At 44.2% G+C, this 23,223-nt stretch overlaps 2 protein-coding genes across 3 annotated transcripts in view; both read left to right on the top strand.

Moving 5' to 3' along the window:
* The window catches only part of plpp2a (phospholipid phosphatase 2a), a 123,590-nt gene extending 118,622 nt beyond the window's left edge, over positions 1 to 4,968 (top strand). For both annotated transcript variants that reach the window (XM_078423833.1, XM_078423832.1), the window contains exon 7: positions 468 to 4,968. In XM_078423833.1, the coding sequence (XP_078279959.1) occupies positions 468 to 608 (141 nt within the window). In that variant the 3' untranslated portion in view covers positions 609 to 4,968. The remainder of the gene's footprint in view (positions 1 to 467) is intronic.
* LOC144607165 (transducin-like enhancer protein 4) overlaps positions 1 to 23,223 on the top strand; it is a 567,195-nt gene that overhangs the window by 232,492 nt on the left and 311,480 nt on the right. The gene's annotated exons all lie outside the window — the stretch shown is intronic.

The raw sequence follows: 23,223 nt of genomic DNA, 5'->3' as shown, positions 1-23,223 counted from the left end.
GATTCACCAGCCAGGCCTACTAAGTTTCTCCATGTCCTCGAGGGATGCTTCCTGACCCGTTAAGTTACTCCAACGGTTTGTGTTTTTCTTTGTAAACCAGCATCTGCAGTTCCTTGTTTCTCCATGTCCTCCAGGTATGCTGCCGGACCCACTAAGTTACTCCAGCATTTTGTGTTCGACACAAGATTCCATCATCTGCCGTTCCTTCAAATCAAGTCAAGTTTATTTGTCACATACACATACACGATGTGCAGTGAAATGAAAGTGGCAATGCCTGCGGATTGTGCACAAAAAAAGAATTACAGTTACAGCATATAAATAAAGTTAATAAGTTACTATAGTGTAGACACATGTGTCTCTTTGAGTCCGCCTGTCTGTTAGTCCATATTTGTTCACGTGGTTTAAACGTGGGGTCCAGTTGATGCTCACCAAGAACTTGCTGAATGATGAATGTCTTTGCTTGGCAGGTCCACTATGTTTCAGATTTCTACAAAAGGAGGCCTGAGACTTTGGAGCACTCAGAGGGATCTGAGCCAGAGAGAAAACCCAACATTCCCTTGACTGAAACGGAACCGATGAATCACTACGGCACTGGACATGTTCCCTGATTCACCAGCGGAAAACCATTCTTCTCACCCCCTGACATCAACTCTGTGGTTTTCCGTCAAGCATCAAAGGATGAATTCCTTCCTTTTATATCATTCAAACTTTGTTCTGTTTGCTGTGTGTTGACCCTCGAAGACTTGCTGGCTTTCTTGTGTGAAAGGACCTCTGGCTTGCTTTTCCATGCTTGAAATACTGAGGTTAGATACCAATAGGCTTGCATTGTGCAGGTGAAGCGCGTTGCTAAATCTCTCACAGCTTGCCCAACAATAAAAGTGTATTCTTGCCCCATCTCCTGCCTTTATAACTCCCCCCACCCTCCCCGCTAAAGACATCAGCTCCATGTTAATGTCAAAAGAGTTTTGTACCATTGATGTAGATCCTGAGTAGAATCCCATGCATTCCCTTGGTGTTGGGTGCAAGGTCCTGAATACAAGGCTGGAGCCAGCGCGCCACTAGGAATATCTACAAATGTTCGTGGACATATAATCTTTCCATAATCTCTCTGCTCTGTATTTCACCTCTGCAGAGAGCTGGGGCTGAGATTAGCAACCCCTCCACACTTGGGGAGGCAACTTGGCTTCGGAGTATTCAGAATTCCTCTGTTATCATTTTTTCCAATACACATTGAAAGATATTTCTTCCCCCCCCCCCCCACCCTCCATTCACCATGACACTTCCTCCTGGGGTTCAGTAGGGGAATGCGCCCTGTGATCTTGACTAAATTAGCTAATCTCATTTGGAGCAGTGTCTGAGTACGATGATTAAACTCAGTGATTCACAGTATCTGATTGCAATCTCCGATCACTTTCTCCCCCATCCACCCTTCCCTCACAGGCAGATACTCAATCACATCCATCAGGATTTATTGTGGGATAGTGCTTGATAAAGCAGGAGCCTTGCTTGTTATAACTCCCTATACTTTGTCCTTCCTCTCCATTGAAAGTTTAAAAAGCGATTTTTATTTTAAATGTACTCGTTGACTTGGGTGCAGTTGCAAACAAGGTTAGTGGTGTTTGCATTTTTAACCTCTTATTAAATTCCCATTTGGAAACAGCTTTTGACACATTACATTCTTTTGCTCTGAATCTTGTACCTCCCTCCCTTTTCCCACCGCCAACTGACATAACGTCGTTGAGTCACACAAACCAAGAGCAAAGATTAAATTTCTCCTTCTAAAGCAGTGACTGACTAATCGATGTAACCAGCAGTTCAAACATAAGCAGAGATGACATGTTGTGGAAATACCGAGATTTGCGATATATCAACATGGCTTCAGTTTTTCTTTAACATATTCTATGAGAATAAATCCAAGAGGCTTTTGCATAGGTTCTGCAAAGATGGGAGGACTTTAAGGTCTTGACATAGAGCTTTGCCTGCACCAAGCTTCAGTGAGGACGTCAACATGTAGTCCTGGACCTTGGATTCAATCCTGACCTCGGGCCTGTCTGCATGGGATTTCTGCATTCTCCCTGTGACCTTGCGGGTTTCTCCGGGATACTCCGGTTTCCTCCCACATCCCAAAGATGGGACTGCAGGTTATTTGGTCTCAGTAAATTGCCCCTGATGTGCAGGGAATGGATGAGAGAGTGGGGGTGACATATAGAACCGGACGATCGATGGTCGGTTGAGAGATTTATTTGCTGTCTTAATCATGACACGTCCTCACTTAAACGTGTGCGTGTGTATTTGCGTGTGTAAAATAACCTGTTTATAATGTCAATGCCTTTTGCCATGGTGTCAGAACCTAGAGGTTGCTACATGCCACCATATGTGTTACATTCAGTTCCTATGAAGCAGGTCTCTTTGATTTAGACCAAAGTTTAGGCAAGCATGATTTGCTGCAATTTTCAAACATCCGTTTGAAGTGAGATGCGTTTACTGTACATCTCCAATGTGCTACGCAGGTTTCTAAATATTAAGCACAGTGGCAACGGAATAACTGCTGATACCAAGTGCGATTTTGCCAGGCATTCTGACATGTATTTATATGTATTAAACCCTGGCCAACTTGGTCCTATACCCAAGGAGGAAAGGAAGTCAGCTGTGTTTTCACCTCAGTAGTGTTCCAAACTATTGGTGGAATAGACATTCTCACTCACTAGCCCGTGCCATCCAGAATCAAAGTGGTACAATCCAGTAATAAGGAGGTATGTTTAACATGGACAAGTAAATGATGACTAAACCGTCTTTTATTTCCCCACAAGGTCGTGTGTGGCAGCATACCCAGGTCTTGAGAAACTTGCTTTTGAACTGAATCATAAACCATTTTTGGCAATTTGTATATAACTACGTGTATTTTAGACATTGAGTTGACAAATTTGGTGAAATGGGAGATTAGAATGTTGCAAATTTTTATTAAATTCAAAGTTTATACTCCGATTAAAATTTTTGAACCTTTTTTTAAAAAGAGAAGTCAAGTAAACTAAACAATGGTTGCAATTCTGAATGCTTTGACTAACATTCTGACAATATAGTCATAAGATTTGCAGATGTATAATGCAGTTTATTCATATGTCACCATTCACAGTAGACAAGATCTTACAAGAATTTCTTACGAGATTCGCGATATATCAACATGGCTTCAGTTTTTATTTAACATATTCTATGAGTGCCAAATCCAAGAGGCTTTTGCATAGGTTCTGCAAAGATGGGATGACTTTAAGGTCTCGACATAGAGCTTTGCCTGCACAAAGCTTCAGTGAGGACGTCAACATGTAGTCCTGGACCTTGGATTCAATCCTGACGTTGGGATGGGTCTGCATGGGATTTCTGCATTCTCCCTGTGACCTTGAGGGTTTCTCCGGGATACTCCGGTTTCCTCCCACATCCCAAAGATGGGACTGCAGTTTTTTTTAATCTCAATAAATTGCCCCTGATGTGCAGGGAATGGATGAGAGAGTGGGGATGACACATAGAACTGGATGATCGATGGTCGGCGTGGACTCGGTGGCTTTTAGGGCCAGTGTCCACATTGCATCTAAGTGCAGACACACTTGTGGCTATGTCCATGTGTGGTTTTGAGGACCAAGTTGCTTTTTTTGTGTTTCAGCCTGAGAGGTAAGAGTGTCGCTGTGGTTCTCTGATTATTGCCTCCTGCTGGCTTGCTGTCATCTGCAGGAACACAAGAAGGAACGTAGAGGGCGATGAAAACTGAACCTGGGAGTAGATCAGGAATTTTAGAATTGCGAATATTAAAAAATTCCCAATGCACTTGTGCAGAGTCATTAAGATGAACATCAACAGGTGCTTTATCTATAAAGTTAGAGAGAGTCAGAGGGAAATGTATCAACTCCAGGAATGGAAAAAGAATCTGCTGCTTTAGTCAATGTCAAGGAGGAGCCAGCAAGCCTTTGCTTCAGAGTCCTCTCAGATACTTTTCCGACCGAGAGCACACTGAGTGATGTAGGGTGAGATTTGCTCACACTTCTTCAAAAGGGTGACGATGTTATTGTGATCAGCCGTACATATTAACGATCCTCCATTCCTTCTTCGCCAGGCAATGTATTTTCAAGGCCACCACTGCACAACCTCCCAACATTTCCAGTCCTCAGCTTTTGAGTTTCTATTGACATCGGCAATTTTTATATATTTGGGGCGGCTCGGTGGCACAGCAGGGAGAGATTCAATCCAGAACTCGGGTGCTGTCTGTGCGGAGTTTGCACGTTCTCCCTGTGACTGTGTGGGTTTCATCCGGGTGCTACAGTCTCCTTCCACATCCCAAAGGCGTGCAGGCTTGTAGGTTGATTGGCTTCGGTAAAATTGTAAATTGTCCCAAGTGTGTAGGATAGTGTACAGGGTGATCGCTGGTTGGCGCGGACTCAGTGGGCCGAAGGGCCTGTTTCCACTACTGTATCTCTAAAGTCTAAAGATGGCCGATGGGCGGCATTGGATTTGTTGGGCTGAAGGGCCAGTTTCCATGCTGCATCTTTAAATCAATCACAGCAAGTGGAAGAGTCTAGACCACCCATTAACTGTGGATGAACTGATAAGATCAATTCTTCAAGACAAATAATACTCCCAGAATCAATAGGTACTGAGTGTATTATCCTTGGCTCTGGGACAGAGTTCGCCCAGCTAGCTATGGTTCTATCCATCATCACCACAGAATCTAGGAGGGTAGGCCAATGCCAACCTAATTTTCAGGGAGAAGGGTGAGTCGGAGCATTTCGGAAAATAGCACCCTTCTCCCTTCTTAATGGGGAACAAAGACAGTGGTAAAAGATTTTTAAGAAACTTTTAAACCAATGTAAATTGTTGTACTGCTATTCTGCTTTCCTGACTTAATTGTAAAATTGCTCCAGTTTGTGCTGAAATGTAAAAAAATTCTGTTATAGAGACAATGTAAACATAACGTATTTTATTAAGCGATATAATAAAGTAATTTTTGTACATTTTCTTGGTAGTTAAGTGGTGTTTCTCTTAACTGAATTGTTTCTGGCTAATCTCAAACAGCAGTAAAGTTGGTCATTTCAGTGCTGCCGTTATCTATGGGAGCACAAACCAAATATTAAAATGTGATTTGGCTCTTCCAAATTTTCACATCTTCCAAATCTTAAACACTCTTTCAGGTCAGCTTCTGGCTGTAGTGTCAGTCAGAACTGAAAGGCTCATAGATCTCATTCATTTAATTCTCCATGTGTTAAAGAGCGAGATTTATGAGAGTGATTGTTAGAAGGTGCATCAACAATCTGATGGTAGATCTCTGATGTTCTTTCACCAGCTAGAGTGCAGTCCTGACCTCAAATCTACCACAGTGGAGACCTTCGAACTATCTTGAATCTGCATTGGAATTTATCTTGCACTGAACGTTATACTTTTTATCCTGTATTTATGCACTGCGGTATCTATCTATCGGTCTGTATCTAAGCACTGCAGACGGCTTGATTGTAATCATGTACAGTCTTTTTGCTGACTGGATAGCACGCAACAAAAAATGCTTTTCACTGTACCTCGGTAACACATGACAATAATGAACTAATATAAATTTACTGGTTTTGGTTTATTGTTGTCACATGCACCCTTTTGATTCCTTTTCACTTCTAGCCTTTGTCATAATTATGACGATTTTATGTCTTTCTGGAGTTTTATCCCCAACTAGACCAAGTGGACCCGTTGGGCCCAAACCTCTCCTGCATTGGTGCAGCACCCTCTCCCCCCCCCCCACCCCACCCCACCCCCCAACTTTCATGGACAATCAGTTTGATTCTTCAAGAATCAAGTTACTTAATTACCACTCAAACTGATTGTCCATGAAAGTTGTTTGAATGTAGATTACATTTTAGTGGTTGAATAAAACAATTTATATACTAAAACTCTTGTTTGTTTGTTTGTTCCGGAACTACAGCCAAAACGGTACACGACAGCGTGACAATTTTAGGCCCACCTTCCTCACTGACATCCCTTTGGTGTTAATAGAGGAAGTTTAATTGGAATTGGTGTTATATTTTTTAAGTTATTCACATTTAAAAGTTTAAATCTATCTCCTAGGGAGGGAGGGAGGGAGGGAGGGGGTGGAGGGAGGATAAGGGAGGTTGAGGGGGATAGAGTGGAGTGGGAGGCGGGAGTGGAGGGGAGGAGGGAGGGAGGGAAGGGGGAGAGGTGGGAGGGAGATTTAGCTTTTTAGAGATACAGTGCAGAAACAGGCCCTTCGGCCCACCGGGTCCACGCCGCCCAGCGATCCCCGCACATTAACACTATCCTACACCCACTACAGACAACTTTTATATTTGCCCAGCCAATTCACCTACAAACCTGTACGTCCTTGGAGTGTGGGAGGAAACCGAAGATCTCGGAGAAAACCCACGCAGGTCACGGGGAGAACGTACAAACTCCGTACAGACAGGGGGAGGGATGGGGATGGGGGAAGGGGAGGGAGGAGAGGGTGCACTATCCAACACACACTAGGGACAGTTTACACTTGCATCAAGCCAATTAGCCTACAAACAAGTACGTCTTTGGAGTGTGGGAGGAAACCGGAGCACACGGAATAAACCCACGCAGGTCACGGGGAGAACATACAAACTCCCGTAGTCAGGATTGAACCTGGGTCTCTGACGCTGTAAGGCAGGAACTACCGCTGCACCACTGTGCTGCCTTTTTCTCCTGCCGTTCTCTCTTTCTCGCTCCTTGCCTTCCCTGAAGCATTTGGGTCCTGCTAAGATAGAACACATGAGATGATATTTGTATGTGTGTTGGCAAAATGTTCAACCAAATGTAACATCACAGCTGAGGCTAATACTGTTCTTAAACTCATAGAGTGTCATAGAATGATACAGTGTGGAAACAGGCCCTTTGGCCCAACTTGCCCACACCGGCCAACATGTCCCAGCTACACTAGTCCCACCTGCCCGCGTTTGGCCCATATCCCTCTAAACCTAACCGATCCATGTGCCTGTCTAACTGTTTCTTAAATTTTGAGATAGTCCCTGCCTCAACTACCTCCTCTGGCAGCTTGTTCCATACACCCACCATCCTTTGTGTGGAAAAGGTTACTCCTCTGATTCCTATTAAATCTTTTTTCCTCACCTTAAACCTATGTCCTCTGGTCTTCGATTCGCCTACTCTGGGCAAAAGACTCTGCATCTACCCGATATATTCCTCGAAGTCAGCGTTTCCCAGCAGCATGCCTTTGTTCAGTTTACATGGAAAATAGGTGCAGGAGTAGGCCCTTCGAGCCAGCACCACCATTCAATATGATTATGGCTGATCATCCAAAATCAGTACCCCGTTCTGGCTTTTTCCCCATATCCCTTGATTCCCTTTGCCCCAAGAGCTAAATCTAACTCTCTCTTGAACACATCCAGTGAATTGGCCTCCACTGCCTTCTGTGGCAGAGAATACCACAGATTCACAACTCTCTGGCTTTAGTTTATTGTCACGTGTACCGAGGTACAGTGAAAAGCTTTTGTTGCATGCCAACCAGATAGCAGAAAGATTATACATGATTATAATCGAACCATCCACATTGTGCAGATATGTACATGATAAAGGGATTAACGATTAATGAAAGTTAGTCCGATTTAAGATAGTCCATGGGTCCCCGAAGAAGGTCGATAGTAGCTCAGGACCGCTCTCTATTTGTTAATAGGATGGTTCAGTTGCTTAATAACAACTGGGAAGAAACTGTCCCTGAACCTGGAGGTGTGCATTTTCACACTTCTGTAAGTTTTAATCACTAATCCCAGGTATGGAGGGACTGTCATACGAGGAAAGATTGGAAAGACTGGGCTTGTATTCACTGGAATTTAGAAGGATGAGAGGGGACCTTATAGAAACGTACAACATTATAAAAGGACTAGACAAGCTAGATGCAGGAAAAATGTTCCCAATGTTGGGGAGTTCAGAACCAGGGGACACAGTATAAGAATAAAGGAGAGGCCATTTAAAACTGAGGTGAGAAGTAACTTTTTCACCCAGAGAGTTGTGAATTTGTGGAATTCTCTGCCACAGAAGGCAGTGGAGGCCAATTCACTGGATGAATTTAAAAGAGAGTTAGAGCTCTAGGGGCTAGTGGGATCAAGGGATATGGGGAGAAGGCAGACACAGGTTGCTGATTGTAGATAATCAGCCATGATCACAATGAATGGCGGTGCTGGCTCGAAGGGCCAAATGGCCGCCTCCTGCACCTATTTTTTATGTTTCCATGTTAATTGGAAAAAGGACAGTAAAACAGAAATAGAATGTGATTTTTATCTTGCCTTGGGATGAAGAAAAAGAGTGGTCCAAGCTGCAGTTCGCCTTCATTGATCTCCTCATTCAGCTTTGGACTGATCCAATCTCTCTTCAAACAAACGCCAAATGATGTATCCAACAAAATGATTGCCATTTTGTCAATGGTTGAGGAGATTGTTTGATATTTTTCTGTGCCTCGTGATCAAAGCAAAAGAGAGGGATAGAAATCACGTTAGAGAAGAGCCTTTAACCTGAAACGTTAACTGTTCCTCTTTCTACAGATGCTGACTGACCTGTGAATGTTTCCAGCATTTCCAGATTTTATTTCAGATTTCCAGCACCTGCGGGGTTTTTTTTTTGTGTTTGCGTGATTTTTGTTTTAACCACCTAGTACTGGGTGAAGCTTGGGTAGAGATAAGTTTCCAAACCAACATGTTTCGTGCTACTTAAAGTTGTCCTCCATTTTAAATTTGAATGAAGGCATATAAATAAGTACATGAGTGAACCTGTTTTTCATATTTTAAATACTTATTGTGAAAAGCAGCAACTCTTTATTTGGCATTATTCCACAACAACATAAGGGTATATTTATTTTTCTCAGGAAATGCAGCATCTCCAAACAGAATGGTTTATTTATCTCGCGCTGATGAACAAGATGATCTATTCATTTCTCAGAAACGAGTATACCATGGAATTACTCAGCGGGACAGGCAGCATCTCAGGAGAGAAGGAATGGGTGACATTTCGGGTCGAGACCCTTCTTCAGACTGATGTCAGGGGTGCGGGACAAAGGAAGGATATAGGTGGAGACAGGAAGATAGAGGGAGAACTGGGAAGGGAAGAGAGGGACAAAGGAACTATCTAAAGTTGGAGAAGTCAATGAAACCCTGCCCTCCTGCTCTACGACAAACATGCTCTCTCACTGCTCCCCCTCTGTGATTCCTCCTGCCCTCCTGCTCTGCGACAAGCTTGCAGCCCAGCAGTATGAACATTGACTTCTCCAACTTTAGATAGTTCCTTCTATTACAAATTACAAATACCTTCTATTTGTACCAGCATCTGCAGCTATTTTCTTACACATACCATGGAGTTAAATACTTGACCTAAATCGGTGGCGAACAGTGGCTTGGTTATACACTGCTGCACCACAGGGGTGGTGAGATGCAAGTTACTGAATGCAATCCAAGTGAAGAGTTTCATGTGTATGTACAGCCCGATCCAGTCCAATTGTAACACTGACATCTATTCAACAAAGAGCAAAATTGCCCAGCTGCGCAAGGTTGCAAAAAAAAAAATCAGAACAAATCCAATCAAGTTAATTATCACCGCCTACATTCAATCATCAGTGTGGTAGAAAGTGTCATTGATACTTCTGCCAGGTGAAACCTGTTCCCTCATTATCTTCTCAACGATTTGAGTTAGTTGGTCCCCACTCATCTCCAGATCTCATGTCAGCCTTGGTCCATTTGTGAAGAGGAGAGGGGGGAAGAGGAGAGGGGGGAAGAGGAGAGGGGGGAAGAGGAGAGGGGGGAAGAGGAGAGGGGGGAAGAGGAGAGGGGGGAAGAGGAGAGGGGGGAAGAGGAGAGGGGGGTCAAGGAAATGCTGAAGACATTCTCAAAGAAAGCATCCTCTCCACTGACTCAAGAAGTGTACAGAAGGTGAATGCACAAAATGGAAGAGGAACGTCAGAAAAATATTATCTTGTATGCAGGTGAGTGAATGCATGGTAAAATACATTGTCTTCATCAAGCACAAAAAAGGGAGTTGCATTTAGTGCATCACTGATTGCTGTAGATGTTGAACCCACATTCTCTGGAAATAATATCAATAGGAAATAGATGTGCTTACATGGTACACAGTCTGCTCTGGTTCTGAGTGTGGATTTTCTGTAACAGAGTGCAAAGCAAATAAGAAATAATAGAGTACCTTTAGGCGGTGGAGTGGCACAGTTACTGCCTTATAGCCCAGAGACCTGGGTTTTAATCTGACTGCAGGTGCTGGCTGTGTGGAGTTTGTATGTTCTACCTGTGACCGTGTGGGTTTAATCCGGGTGCTCCAGTTTCCTTCCACATTCTAAAGATGTGCAGGTTTATAGGTTAATTCACCTCTACAAATTATCCTTGGTGTGTAGGATAGAACGAGTGAACAGTTGACCAAGATTCGTGTTGGTCAGTGTGGACTCAGTGGGCCAGAGGGCCTGTTTCCATGCTGTATCACCAAGCTAAACTAAACTACAATAAGCGGCATCCATCTTATCATTGGAATTGAAATAATGAAAAGTGATCTTTTTGCCTGATGGAGCTTGATAGTGTAGATGCTGAGAGTTTGTATATAGGGGACTCTAGACTCAGCATAAAAGGTCACTTAGTCGAGGAGGAGATGCAGGAGAATTATTATCAAGTTGGGTTTGTCATATGTACAAGTATGGAGAGGCATGGGTACAATTAAAATCTTGTTTGTAATTGCTTCACATTAAGTTTAATGCACAAGTGAGCAATTACTCACAAGTGAGTAATGTAAAAGTGTGTAAAAAAAAAAAGACTGTGTCGAAGAACTAAACGGGAATAAAAAATACAATTAAAACAAAAGTCAATGGTGGTGCAAGACGTGGCGCGTAGTGTTCTGTGGTCGAGGTAGGATTAGAGTTGTGTGGGTTTGCTCACATACATAATGGTGGTAGAAAAAGGGGTAGTGTCCAACCCCTTAATAATCTTATACGTTTCGATAAGATCCCCTCTCATCCTTCTAAATCTCAGTGTATACAAGCCTCGTCGCTCCAGTCTTTCAACATACGACAGTCCCGCCATTCCGGGAATTAACCTAGAAAACCTACACTGCACGCCCCCAATAGCAAGAATATCCTTCCTCAAATTTGGAGACCAAAACTGCACACAGTACTCCAGGTGCGGTCTCACTAGGGCCCTGTACAACTGCAGAAGGATCTCTTTGCTCCTATACTTAACTCCTCTTGTTATGAAGGCCAACATTCCATTGGCTTTCTTCACTGCCTGCTGTACCTGCATGCTTCCTTTCAGTGACCGATGCACTAGGACACCCAGATCTCGTTGCACATCCCCTGCCGGTGTCGGTCTTTGGTTATCTGCACCCCCTGCCAGATGGTAGCAGTGAGAAGAGTTGTGACTGGTAGCAGAGACTGGGTTATTGACAGACTTGAGGCAGGGAAAGATGATTGGGAAAATAGGAGAATCAAGAGTTTTGGAGACAATCTGGAGTTTGAGTCCTCGATTAGATCAACCAGGATCTTATTGAGCAGATTTGAGGAGCTGATTGACTCCTCATCCTATTTCTTGTGTCATAATATCATCAATGCACCATGTGAGGACCATGAGACCTTTTTCATAAACGTTGCGACAAACTTGCGCCATCTTTGCGGTCTCTTAAAACGAACTGCTGGAGGTTCTATGGGTCAAATGACATCTGTGGAGAGGAATAGACAGTCGATGTTTCGGGTCGAGACCCTTCATCTGCTGGAGAAGAGGGGAAAAGTCAGTGTAAAGGTGAATCTAGCATCTGTGGTCTCCTGCCTCTCAATAGCAGTGAACAGAGCTGAAATGAAATGCATGCGATCCAAAAGACAACACATGCCGTGCAGAACATGTTTGACTCCTGGCGAGAAAATATATTTGATGTAATTAACTATAAATTCCAGATGGTCACACGTGCGCACGTTGTTGCTTTCACCATTAACACCTCCCTAATGAAGAAATAATGGCTTCGTCACAGTACCCCTCACGTGCATTGCTGTGTCCACAACCAGAAGTGCAACCTCCATTGTGGGAGGGGTGTTCACAAAATGAACCAAAGCTGTAATGAGTAGGTGGAACCACACAAAGTGGTTGACTTAACAATTTTTTTCAACTGCATAATCTAAGCATAGGCACAAGGAACTGCAGATTGGGGTTTACAAAAGTCTACCCTCCGCCCCAAGTGTGGGTGGCGCAGCGGTAGAGTTGCAGCCTCACAGCGCCGGAGGCCCGGGTTCAATCCTGACTACGGGTGCTGTCTGTACACAGTTGGAACGTTCTCTCAGTGACCGTGTGGGTTTTCTCCGGGCGCTCGAGTTTCCTCCCGCATTCCAAAGACGTGCGGATTTGTAGGTTAATTGGATTCTGTAAATTGTCCCTAGTTTGTAGAACAGAGCCAGTGTGCAAGTGGTCGGCGCGGACTCAGGGGCCAAAGTGCATGTTTCCAGAGTGCTGTATCTCTAAACTAAAGTCTTGATCAATATTCTATCAATGATTTGCGTATCCTTCCTCTAATTATGTACATGAGCCATATATTTTATCAACTTCCCCCTTAACAAGTCCTGACACAGAAAGATTGATGCATCTGTTATCCAAGGACCCTTTGATTCTACAAGGTGATTAGACCTGTATCATTGAGTTGATGATGTCTCTGCTTCTTTTACTTTAGACCAAAAAGTCCAACTCCCACTTCTTTCTATTAAATGTCACCAGCCACCTGTCCGCCTATTCTGCCACTCTGTCGATGTTCTCTTGCAGTCTATTAATATGTTCCTCACTGGATATTGAGAAAATCAAGTATGTTTAATTATCTTATTTAACCACAATTAAATTCCTATTTGCTACCGCTTAACAGGCCAGTAAAGGCCATAAAACACAGATAATATACCATAATCAAAAATGCAATAAAATAATAACCATAATATTAGGTAACCATAATAGTACCAAAACCAATTTCCGTAATGTAGCGAAAGACACAGCCCAATGAAGATAATCGATACTGAGGTTAGTGACGTGTGATGTTCAAGAGCCTGATGGTTCGGGCGAATAAGTTGTTCTTGCAACAGGTGGTCACATTTTTCAGGCTCCTGTGTCACCTTCCCAATGGTAGCAGTACAATTAGAGTGTGGATCTTTGATATTGGCTGCCCTTTTGAGGCAGCGCCTTGTATGGATCCCTTTGATGGTGGGGAGGTCAGTACCTGTAATGGGCTGGGCAATGTCTACCACTCTCTGTGATCTCCTTTCCTGGGTGTTTGAGTTGCTGAGCTAGGCTGAGATGCAACAGGTGTTCTCCCTGTGACCACGTGGGGTTTTTTCCGGGTGTTCCGGTTTCCTACCACACTCCAAAGATGTACAAGTTTGTAGGTTAATTGGCTTTGGTAAAAAATTGTAAATTGTCCCTTAACATAGCAAATCAAGGCAGCGCAGCGGTAGACTCGCTGCCTTACAGCGCCAGAGACCCGGGTTCAATCCTGACTACGAGTGCTGTCTGTATGTAGTTTGTACATTCTCCCCGTGACCATGTGGGTTTTTCCTGGGTGCTCCGGTTTCCTTCCATAATCCAAAGACTTACAGGTTTGGAGGTGGATTGGCTTTGGTAAAGGTTGTTAATTGTCCCTCGTGTGTAGGATAGTGCTACTGCACATTATAGTGTGTGGGGATCGTTAGTCCCCTGGACTCAGTGGGCCATAGGGCCTGTTTCTGTGCTGTATTTCGAAACTAAACTAACGGCGTCTCTAGGAAGTAGAGGCATTGATAAGCTTTCTTTGTGATTGCATTGATGTGCTGACCCCAGGACAGATCTTCACAATGCGCATGTCCAGGAAATAGAAATTGTTGGCTCTCTCCACTGCCTTCCTGTCGATGAAGATGGGTCTTCAGTGATCAATGTTCCTCAGCCCTCTCATCCGGCTTTCCTGCTTGCTATCCCTTAAGAAGCCCATCTTGTTGCTATGGGCTCTCCTCATTCTCCAAAGTACAGTGGTGCATTGCTGAGTGACCTGGATTCAGACCTAACCTCGGATGCTCTGGTCTGTGAGGACTCCTCCGTCCACGTCCCAAAGATTTGCAGGCAGGTTAATTGGTGACTGTAAATTACCCCCAAGTGTGGGTTTGTCACAGAAGAATGAGAATGGGGAAATGGCATCAAGTGTGTGGGAGAATATGTTGCAGAGTTATAGTGGAGTAAAGTGAATGAGAATGGGATTGCACTCCTGAGAGATGGTGTCCTTTCAACCAGTAAAAATGCAACTTAAAAAGCCATCCCTCCAACTAGTTCTCATAAGTAACTTTAACGTCCATACTGCCACTTCTGAGAAAATATTGGTAATAACTTAATGGTTCACTGTTCTGTGAAGCATTTCTTCAAATGCTAGCACCATCCTTCTCTTTACTCAAGACCGTCATTTTTTAATTTCCTATTTTATGTTTGTCATATTATCCTACAACTCTGGCCTCAGGCGAATACTGCAAATTTGAGCTGGGGCACATGCCCCTTGTTAAAGCAACACCCAGTGACATCATGGCTTGTTTGCTTCGCCAATATGTCTGACACATTTAATGGGTGGCTTTCTGACAAGTTTGAGAGTTGCCGCATAAAAGCTTAGGCACACGACACCGTGTGGAGATGAGGAACATAAAGTGACTTTTGTAGTGGAGCCATTGCCCCACCTTGTTTGCGCTGAATGGACAAGGTTAAAATAAGGATTAGCATCCTTTTTAGAATGTGCATTTCCAATAGTGACAGATGGACATTTGTTGCCAAGCAGGCATCCTCTGTGCCAGTGAAAGGTTCTATTATGCCCAACGGTCACAGATGCCTCTGCACATTGGCTTGCTGCCAAGAAAACTGTTTTGGTAGCTATTGGGCCAAGAACATGTCCATCTTGCAACCACGTTCCCTTTGATGCATTGACATCAAAGGTTCCCAACCTGATCTCCCCACGTTGCAGAAACAGTGGAGAGTCAAACCACAGCGATGTAAGGAATTCAAGGTTCGTATCGCCACTCCGTTTCGCCCAAACCGCTCCCCTCAAAGAATCGCCCTAGTTTTTCTTTCCGAGAGTTGATACTAGATTAGACCCATACTTGATTAGTGTGGGCGTCGGGGACGATGGGGAGAAGGCAGGAGAATGGGGTTAGGAGGGAGAGATAGATCAGCCATGATTGAATGGCAGAGTAGACATGATGGGCTGAATGGCCTAATTCTGCTCCTATTACTTATGACCTGATTGACCTCGTGAGAAAGAGAGAGCCACTCTCAACAACAACAATGAAAACTCTTCTGCTGAATTTAGCATTGTCCACTCTGGTGGGTTTGTTCCCCCACTCTTTAAAACTTCTTTCTCTCTCGCTCTTCTCTACCTGTCCAATGAACTGACCAAGCTGCTGTTGTCTATTCACTCGGGTTTGATCCTGACTGCAGGTGCTGTCTGTATGGAGTTTGTACGTTCTCCCTGTGACCACATGGGTTTTTTTTCTGGGTGCTCCGGTTTCCTCCCACACTCCAAAGATGTACAAGTTTGTAGGTTAATTGGCTTTGGTAAAAATTGTAAATTGTCCCTCGTGCTAGTGTACAGGGTGAATGCTGGTCAGTGGCTTGAATGGCCTGTTTCCACACTGTATCTCAAGTCTAAAATAAAGTACTTGGCATTGCCCTGACCTAGTTCTGGAGGAGTCCCAGTGAGTTGAACCATTTCACATTCTCTACCACTCACTGATCACCTAACACATCCTTTTCTGTACCATCTCAACTTCCCAGTGCAATTGCAAAGCAAATATACCTGTGGTTATACAAACGGAGAATCTTGACTAGCCCCAAAACATACTTTTATTCTTGTATCCAAAGTTTTATAACCAAAGGTGTTTAAAGAACATTTTTTGTTAATTCCCTTAATATTAATAGAGTTAGAGTTAGAAACTCCCTTTGGCCATCATGTCTATGCCGACCATGCTATCTGATCCCACCTCCCTTTGTAAATTCCATGTCCACCTATGCCTTGCACATTCAGGGAGCTGCTCAGATGCCTCTTAAAATGGTTCCGAGTGGGATGACAAATCTGCCTGATTTCCCAAGGTCCAGACTTGAAGCAACACAGACTTCAAAATTTCATTTGAATTTGTTTTCTCATTCCCTTGGTCAGCTCACAACAAATGCTTTTTATGTACATGTGAAAATAAACTAAACTCAAGCTCTCCCCGTCTTGCAGTTCAATCCAGGTCCCAATACACTGAAAAATGTATTCCTCTCATTCTCTTTGGTCCTTCTCCCTGTCACCCATGCCCTCTAACTTTAGATGCTACCATGGGAAACTGACATTGACCATCTACCTATCTAATCTATCAAAGCCTCCATATCCTTCCTGTAATGACCTTCAGCTGCAGTGACAGTGGCTGGGGTTGGAAGTAGCACGAAAACCTTGTCTATCCAAGATGAGTGATCACAAGCTAGGCTTTCTTGATTGAAAGATACAGTAGGGAAACAGGCCCTTCGGCCCACTGAGCATGCTGCCCACCGTCCACCCATTCACAAACTAGTTCTGTGTTATCCCACTTTCGTGTTCACTCCCTGCACACTGGGGGAAATTATAGGACCCAAATAACCCGCAAACCAGCAAGTCTTTGGGATGTGGGAGGAAACCAGAGCACCTGAACCCACACAGGTAGAACATGCAAACTCCACACAAACAGACCTGAGGGGCAGCAATGAACCCGGGGCTCTGCCACTGTGTAGGTCACGGAGCTGCATCAGCAAACTGGTAGTGAGAAGAGCCTGGCATTGAATCCTCAGGATCACACTGATCAGGAGCTGATACGCTGCTGAGAGCAACAGTCGAAGGTTGGTCCTGGACATGTGGTGATAGAAACATAGGAACAAAGAAAATAGGAGCAGGAGTGGGCTAATCGGCCCTTCGAGCCAGCACCACCGTTCAATATGATCATGGCTGATCATCCAGAATCGGTACTCTGGTCTTGCTTTTTCCCCATAATCATTGATTCCATTAGCCCTAAGAGCTATATCTAACTCTCTCTTGAATACATCCAGTGAATTGACCTCCACTATCTTGTGTGGCAGAGAATTCCACAGATCCTTCGGTGGCAGAGAATTCCACAGAATGGGTGCATTGGGTATTTTAGACATGGAGAAGTTTGTACAAGGATTCTTGAGTGGATTGAGCAAGTAGAATGGAGTCCATGATGGGAAATGGGGCTGAGATACAAAGAGTCTGTTCCCATTCTACTTTGGTCTAGTTTACTTACAATAACTGAAAATGAATAGCTTTTTTTTTTGTGCCATCTAATTTTCCTACAAAACTGTAGCAAGTACGAATTTAGTTTGTCAAGTTCTTATCTGGGGGTCTGTCTCTATCTGGGGGTCTGTCTATATCTGTCTCCAGGTTCACTCCTCTGGTTCACTCCTAACTGTCTTTTGAAATGACATTGTCCACCCTGGTCACTTTTTGGTAGAATGGGCCATGAGGGATGGGTAGTGAATGTGACAAATAATTGGAGTAAAGAGAGGATTTCTGACTGTGGGTTTGGGGCTGAAGCTGATTTTGTTCAGGCCCGTTGTTCATTTACCATCAGCCATCAATATATAGTGATCAGGAACTTAGCTCTTTGCCTCATTCCCCAAGTATTTATTCCTGTCTCTTCCCCATCCTGTGCACTGAAACTCCAGTCCTGTCCCTACTAAGGAGTCACTTGTTATTTGCTGCAGACTGTCAGCGGGGTTCAGGAACTGGAGCCGGGATCTATTGCATGCATTTGCCTCTCAATCAAGGCAATTAAAAGCATCTACATACAGTTTTCACTCTGTTTAAACTTTGCTGGAAGTGAATTTACTCCTGGATATTTGCCAGCGACTGAACCAGTTGCAAAAGCAACCGGGTGCAGCTTGTCATCGTAGTTTGCTCAGTACTATTTCTGCCAAAAGAATAAAGGTTGTAAACTCAGCAAGGTTTTCTAATGAATAACTGAGCCGTGCAGACTACTGCCTTTGTTGCCGGGTGAGTTTAGCTGAGGAACCTCTGCCTTGCCACTGTTCCCAGACTGGCAACTGTATCCCAGGAAGCATCCACGTGTTTCTGTAGTCAACAAAAGTCGGGAGCATGAAGAACAATCAGACTTCAGAGAAGCGATATTTGTGAAATAAGTTAGTAAACTTGCTCCCTGGAACAATGAGCTTGAGAAAAGGTCTAAAACATTTCAGAGGGGAAATGAAAATATATATATTTTTAACTTTTCCTACATCCCGGATTGCTTTACATTTTAGAGACACAACAGGGAAACAGGCCCTTCGGCCCACTGAGTCTGTGCCGACCAGTGATAATCCCCATACACTTAGTGGTCAATAAGGCATTTTTTTGCAATCTAGTAACTGCAGTAAGATCATACAGGCAGCAATGGGAAATTCCTGTGGAAACCAGGAACTGGTTTATATCCGAGGACACGACTTGCAGCAGTAACTCAGTGTGCCAGGCAGCATCTCTGGAAAGTGGAGTTGAGTTTAGTTTATTGTCACATTTACCAAGATACAGTGTAAAGCTTTTGTTGCGTACTAACCTGTCAGTGAAAAGACAATGCATGATTACAATCAAGCCCTCACAGTGTACAGAAGTATGATAAAGGGAATAACGTGAATAACATTTAATGCAAGGTAAAGTCTGATCAAAGAAAGTCTGAGGGTCTCCAATGAAGTAGATAGTAGCTCAGGACTGCTCTCTAGTTGCCAGCTGGGAAGAAACTATCGCTGAATCTGGAGGTGTGCGTCTTCACACTTCTACACTGCTTGTCCGACGGGAGAGGGCAGAAGAGGGAGTGGCTGGGGCTCGTCCTTGATTATGCTGGTGGCCTTGCCAAGGCAGCGCAAGGTGCCAATGGAAGGGAGGTTGGACAGTGTGCTGGTCTGGGCTGTGTCCACAATTCTCTGCAATTTCTTGTGGTTTTGGATGGAGCTGTTCCCAAACCATGCTGTGATGCATCCCGATAAAATGTAGAACGTGGATAGGCGACGTTTCTGATCCGGACCCTACTTCAATGGGGAACTCCTGACAGCAATGATGTGCTGCACTCGTTGATCTCATGCCTGTTTGATCTTTACTTGGGTTTAGGTTTATTATTGTCACGTGTGCCAACGTGCAGTGAAAATGCTTTGCTTTGCATGCTATCAAATCGGATCGGAAAACTATTCATGAATACAATCGAGCCAAACTCGAGCAAAATAGGTAGAGAAAAGAGAATCATATACAGTGCATATTTCTCAGCATTGTACTGTGACCGTTCCAGAGACAAGATCACAAGATATAGGAGCAGAATTAGGCCATTCGGCCCATCGAGTCCACTCCGTTATTCAATCGTGCCTCCAGATCCCATTCTCCTGCCTTCTCCCCATTACCTTTGACACCCGTTCTCATCAAGAATTTGCCTATCTCTGCCTTAACAATATCCACTGACTTGTCTGCCACAGCCCTCTGTGGCAATGAGTTCCACAGATTAATACCCTCTGACTAAAGATGTTCCTCCTCGCCTCCTTTCCATAAGACCGCCCTTTAATACTGAGGCTGTGACCTCTGGTCCTAGACTCTCCCACCAGTGGAAACATCCTTTCCACATTCACTCTATCTATGCCTTTCATTATTCTAAATGTCCAATGTCTTCAAGGTTGTTTGGTTGGAGAACTGGAACTGTCCCCTAACTCATGGAAGGACCGTTCAGAAGCCTGATAACATTGGGGAAGAAGTTGTTCCTGAGTGTGGAGGTTCCTGCTTTCAAGCTTCTGTACCTTCCGCTTGAATCGAGTGTCACTTCAGAGCAAGCACTATTTGAAAGCATTGTTGACAACACTCTCCATTGCTTTGCTACTGATTGACAAGAGAATGGGCATTAAAGGTCAGATGACACTCCCTACAATTTTGTGGATAGCAGATAACTGGGCAATGTTCTGCATTTTAAGGTACATATCAGTGTCGTAACTGTGCTGGAACAACTTAGCTAGAAGCTAGATGCTAGTAGCTAACTCTAGTGTATTACTAGAGAGGCACGGTGGCGTAGCAGTAGAGCTACTGCCTTACAGCGCCAGAGATCTGAGTTCGATTTTTCACTCTGGGTGCTTGTCTGTACGGAGTTTGTACGTTCTCCCCGCGACCGTGTGGGTTTTCTCTGAGATCTTCGATTTCCTCCCACACTCCGAAGACGTACAGGTTTGTAGGTCAATTGGCTTGGTATATATTTAAATGTAAATTATCCCTAGTGTGTGTAGGGTCGTGTTAGTGTAAGGGATTGCTGGTCGCTGCAGACTTGGTGGGCCGAAGGGACTGTTTCCTGCAGTATCTCTAAACTAACCTAAGCTGAATTATAGCCAAGATGTCCAATAATTAGCTCTGCCCAACACTCTTGCCAATTTCTTCTCATAACAGACAGGTACACAATCAAATTGGCTGAAGGATGTTTGTGTTAGTAGGAAACTTGGGAGGAGGTCAGGTTTGTACCAACAATTCAACATTTCCTGGTAAAAGATTGAAAAATACTTAGAGATAATTAAGTAAGCATAACTTGAGAACTTTTTTCGATGAAATTACCTGCAACTATTTCTCTTCTGACCGTTCCCCTGACCCCGTGCCAAATCTAAATGGTTGAGTCACTGGAACCACGAGTACAAGTGTCACTGTTGATTATTCTTAAATGGACAAAGGGATAAATATTCCCTAGTTGCCATGACAATTTCCCCAGTTCACTTTTTTCGAATATTCCAAAGTAATATTTGACATTAATCTAAAGGATTGACATGATTTGTTTTAGCGTTTAGTCCAATCTCTGGCAGTGCAACTGTAGAGCGGCACGGTGGCGCAGAGGTAGAGCTGATGTCTTGCAGCACCTGAGACCCAGTTTCAACACTGACTATTGGTGCTGTAGGTATGGAGTTTGTATGTTCTCTCTGTGACAGCGTGGAATTTCTCCGGGTCGACGGTTTCCTCCCACACTTCAATGACGTATAGGTTTGTAGGTTAACTGGCATCGGTAAAATTGTAATTTATCCCTAGTGTGTAAGATAATGCTAGTGTACAGGGTGGCCGCTGGTCGGCGTAAACTCGGTGGGCCGAAGGGCCTGTCTCTGTGCTGAAAGTCTAAAGTAAAAGTAAAGTAAACTCTCCCTTGGTAATACTCTCAGTGTGTCATCTTCACTGTGTTTATCCTTCATGTAGGACTTGAACCTATTTGCCTCTCGCCCAGGTCTGAACGCCTCTACATCAGCGAGACCAAACGCAGGCTCGGCGATCGTTTCGCTTGACGCCTTCCCTCAGTCCGCCTTAACCAACCTGATCTCCCGGTGGCTCAGCAACTCACCCTCCCACTCCCAGTATGACCTTTCTGTCATGGGCCTCCTCCATTGTCATAGTGGGGCCGACCGCAAATTGGAGGAACAGCATCTCATATTTCGCTTGGGCAGCTTCCACCCCAGCGGTATGAACATTGATTTCTCTAACTTTAGTTAGCTCCTCTGTCCCTCTCTTTCCCCTCCCCCTTCCCAGTTCTCCCACTGTCTTCCTGTCTCCAACTACATCCTTTCTTTGTCCCGCCCCCTCCCCTGACATCAGTCTGAAGAAGGGTCTTGACCCGAAACGTCACCCATTCCTTCTCTCCTGAGATGCTGCCTGACCCGCTGAGTTACTCCAGCATTTTGTGATACCCCAAAGTTGTTGTTCAGTCAGTGATAATATCCCAGAACGTTTTAAAACTGGATGCTATTTGACTGTTTTTGTGTCTGCCCAAATGATTAGCCCATTCAGAGTGTGATCTTTGGGATGGGGTTGGCTTTGATAAGGTGCCCAGATGGCATCTTTCTCTTTCCTGTTTTCACATGGATAAGTTTCATATCACAAATACGGCTGCAAAAGAAAGCCTGTTAATTATTTCTTATGCATGCCCAACCTTGACCAAGTGACTGAAAGTTCATCCCGAGTTCCCAATAATAAAGTCAGTGTCTTGAACTGAAAGCTCCATTCATCGGCTCCCTGGAGTTGCAGAATAATATTATTAGTCATTGCTGAAGTCTCCTCTCCAGTTTATGTCCTACTCTGTGGTTTGGAGCAGTTCCAGGGATTATGAATGACAGAAAATGAAGTTAAAATGTTAAATGCGGTCAGGGGGAAAATGAAGTGTAGAACTAATGGGTCGATGAACATGACAAGGACCATGACCTTTCCTCGGAAGTGAGGAGACCAGTTATATAGCCAAAGTTCACTGTTGGGTTCCTGCCAAGATGGAAAAATCTTGCCCTGTACATCTTTAAATGTTTCCCTCTTGCCTTAAGGCTTTGTCCTCTAGTCTTTGACATGTCCACCATGGGGAAAATGTTCTGTCTATCTTGTCTGTGCCTCGTGATTTGTTTTATACCATCATGTCTCCCCTGAACCCAGAGCTGATACTCTCTGATCCAGGCAGTATTCTGTTAAACCTCTTCTGTACCCTCTCCAAAGCCTCCACCTTCCTGTAATAAGGTGCTTGTTCTCCTTGCTTCATCCCAGTGACTTAGTTCCTGCTTGACCCTGCACACTGGGCAGGTATTTCCACACTAAGATATCCCTCACCTGATATTCACCCAGGTGGAGCTCCAGCAAGGGGAGTATTTGCAGGTAACTCAACCCCAGCTGATTTTGGTCCCTCTTTAGCACGGCTGTGCTGAGACCCAATGGAAGTGTTCCATATGCAACCACAGGCCCTTCTGCCCACCGAACCCATGCCGACCAGTGATCACCCCGTTCTAGCACTAGCACTATCTTAAGGGCCTGTCCCACTTAGGCGATCTTTTTGGTGACTGCCGGAGACTGTTAAAGTCGTAGCAGATCGCCAAACTTTTCTTTTACCCGACGACAATGACCACGACAATGCCGAGTCAGATCGAGATTACAGCGTCTTCTGAAACATCGCAAAAATTCCCATGCTGTCAATGCTTCTCCGGCGTCCTGGTTTTCGCTGAAATCACTGACAAGTCGGTAAGTACTTGAGAGTTTTGAACTATAACACCTTGTATGGGTTACTTAAAAACCAAGCTTCACTGTAACAAACTTCACTGTTACACTGTAACATAAACCAGATTTACTTCCAGTTTACTAATAGCTGTATTAAAAAAAAAAAAAATTTAAGTGGTTAAGTGGATTTTTGTGAAAAGTGTGTGGGCA

The sequence above is a fragment of the Rhinoraja longicauda genome, chromosome 28, assembly GCF_053455715.1.
Source record: "Rhinoraja longicauda isolate Sanriku21f chromosome 28, sRhiLon1.1, whole genome shotgun sequence".
NCBI lineage: Eukaryota > Metazoa > Chordata > Chondrichthyes > Rajiformes > Arhynchobatidae > Rhinoraja > Rhinoraja longicauda.
This window is presented reverse-complemented; position numbering and strand designations above follow the sequence as displayed.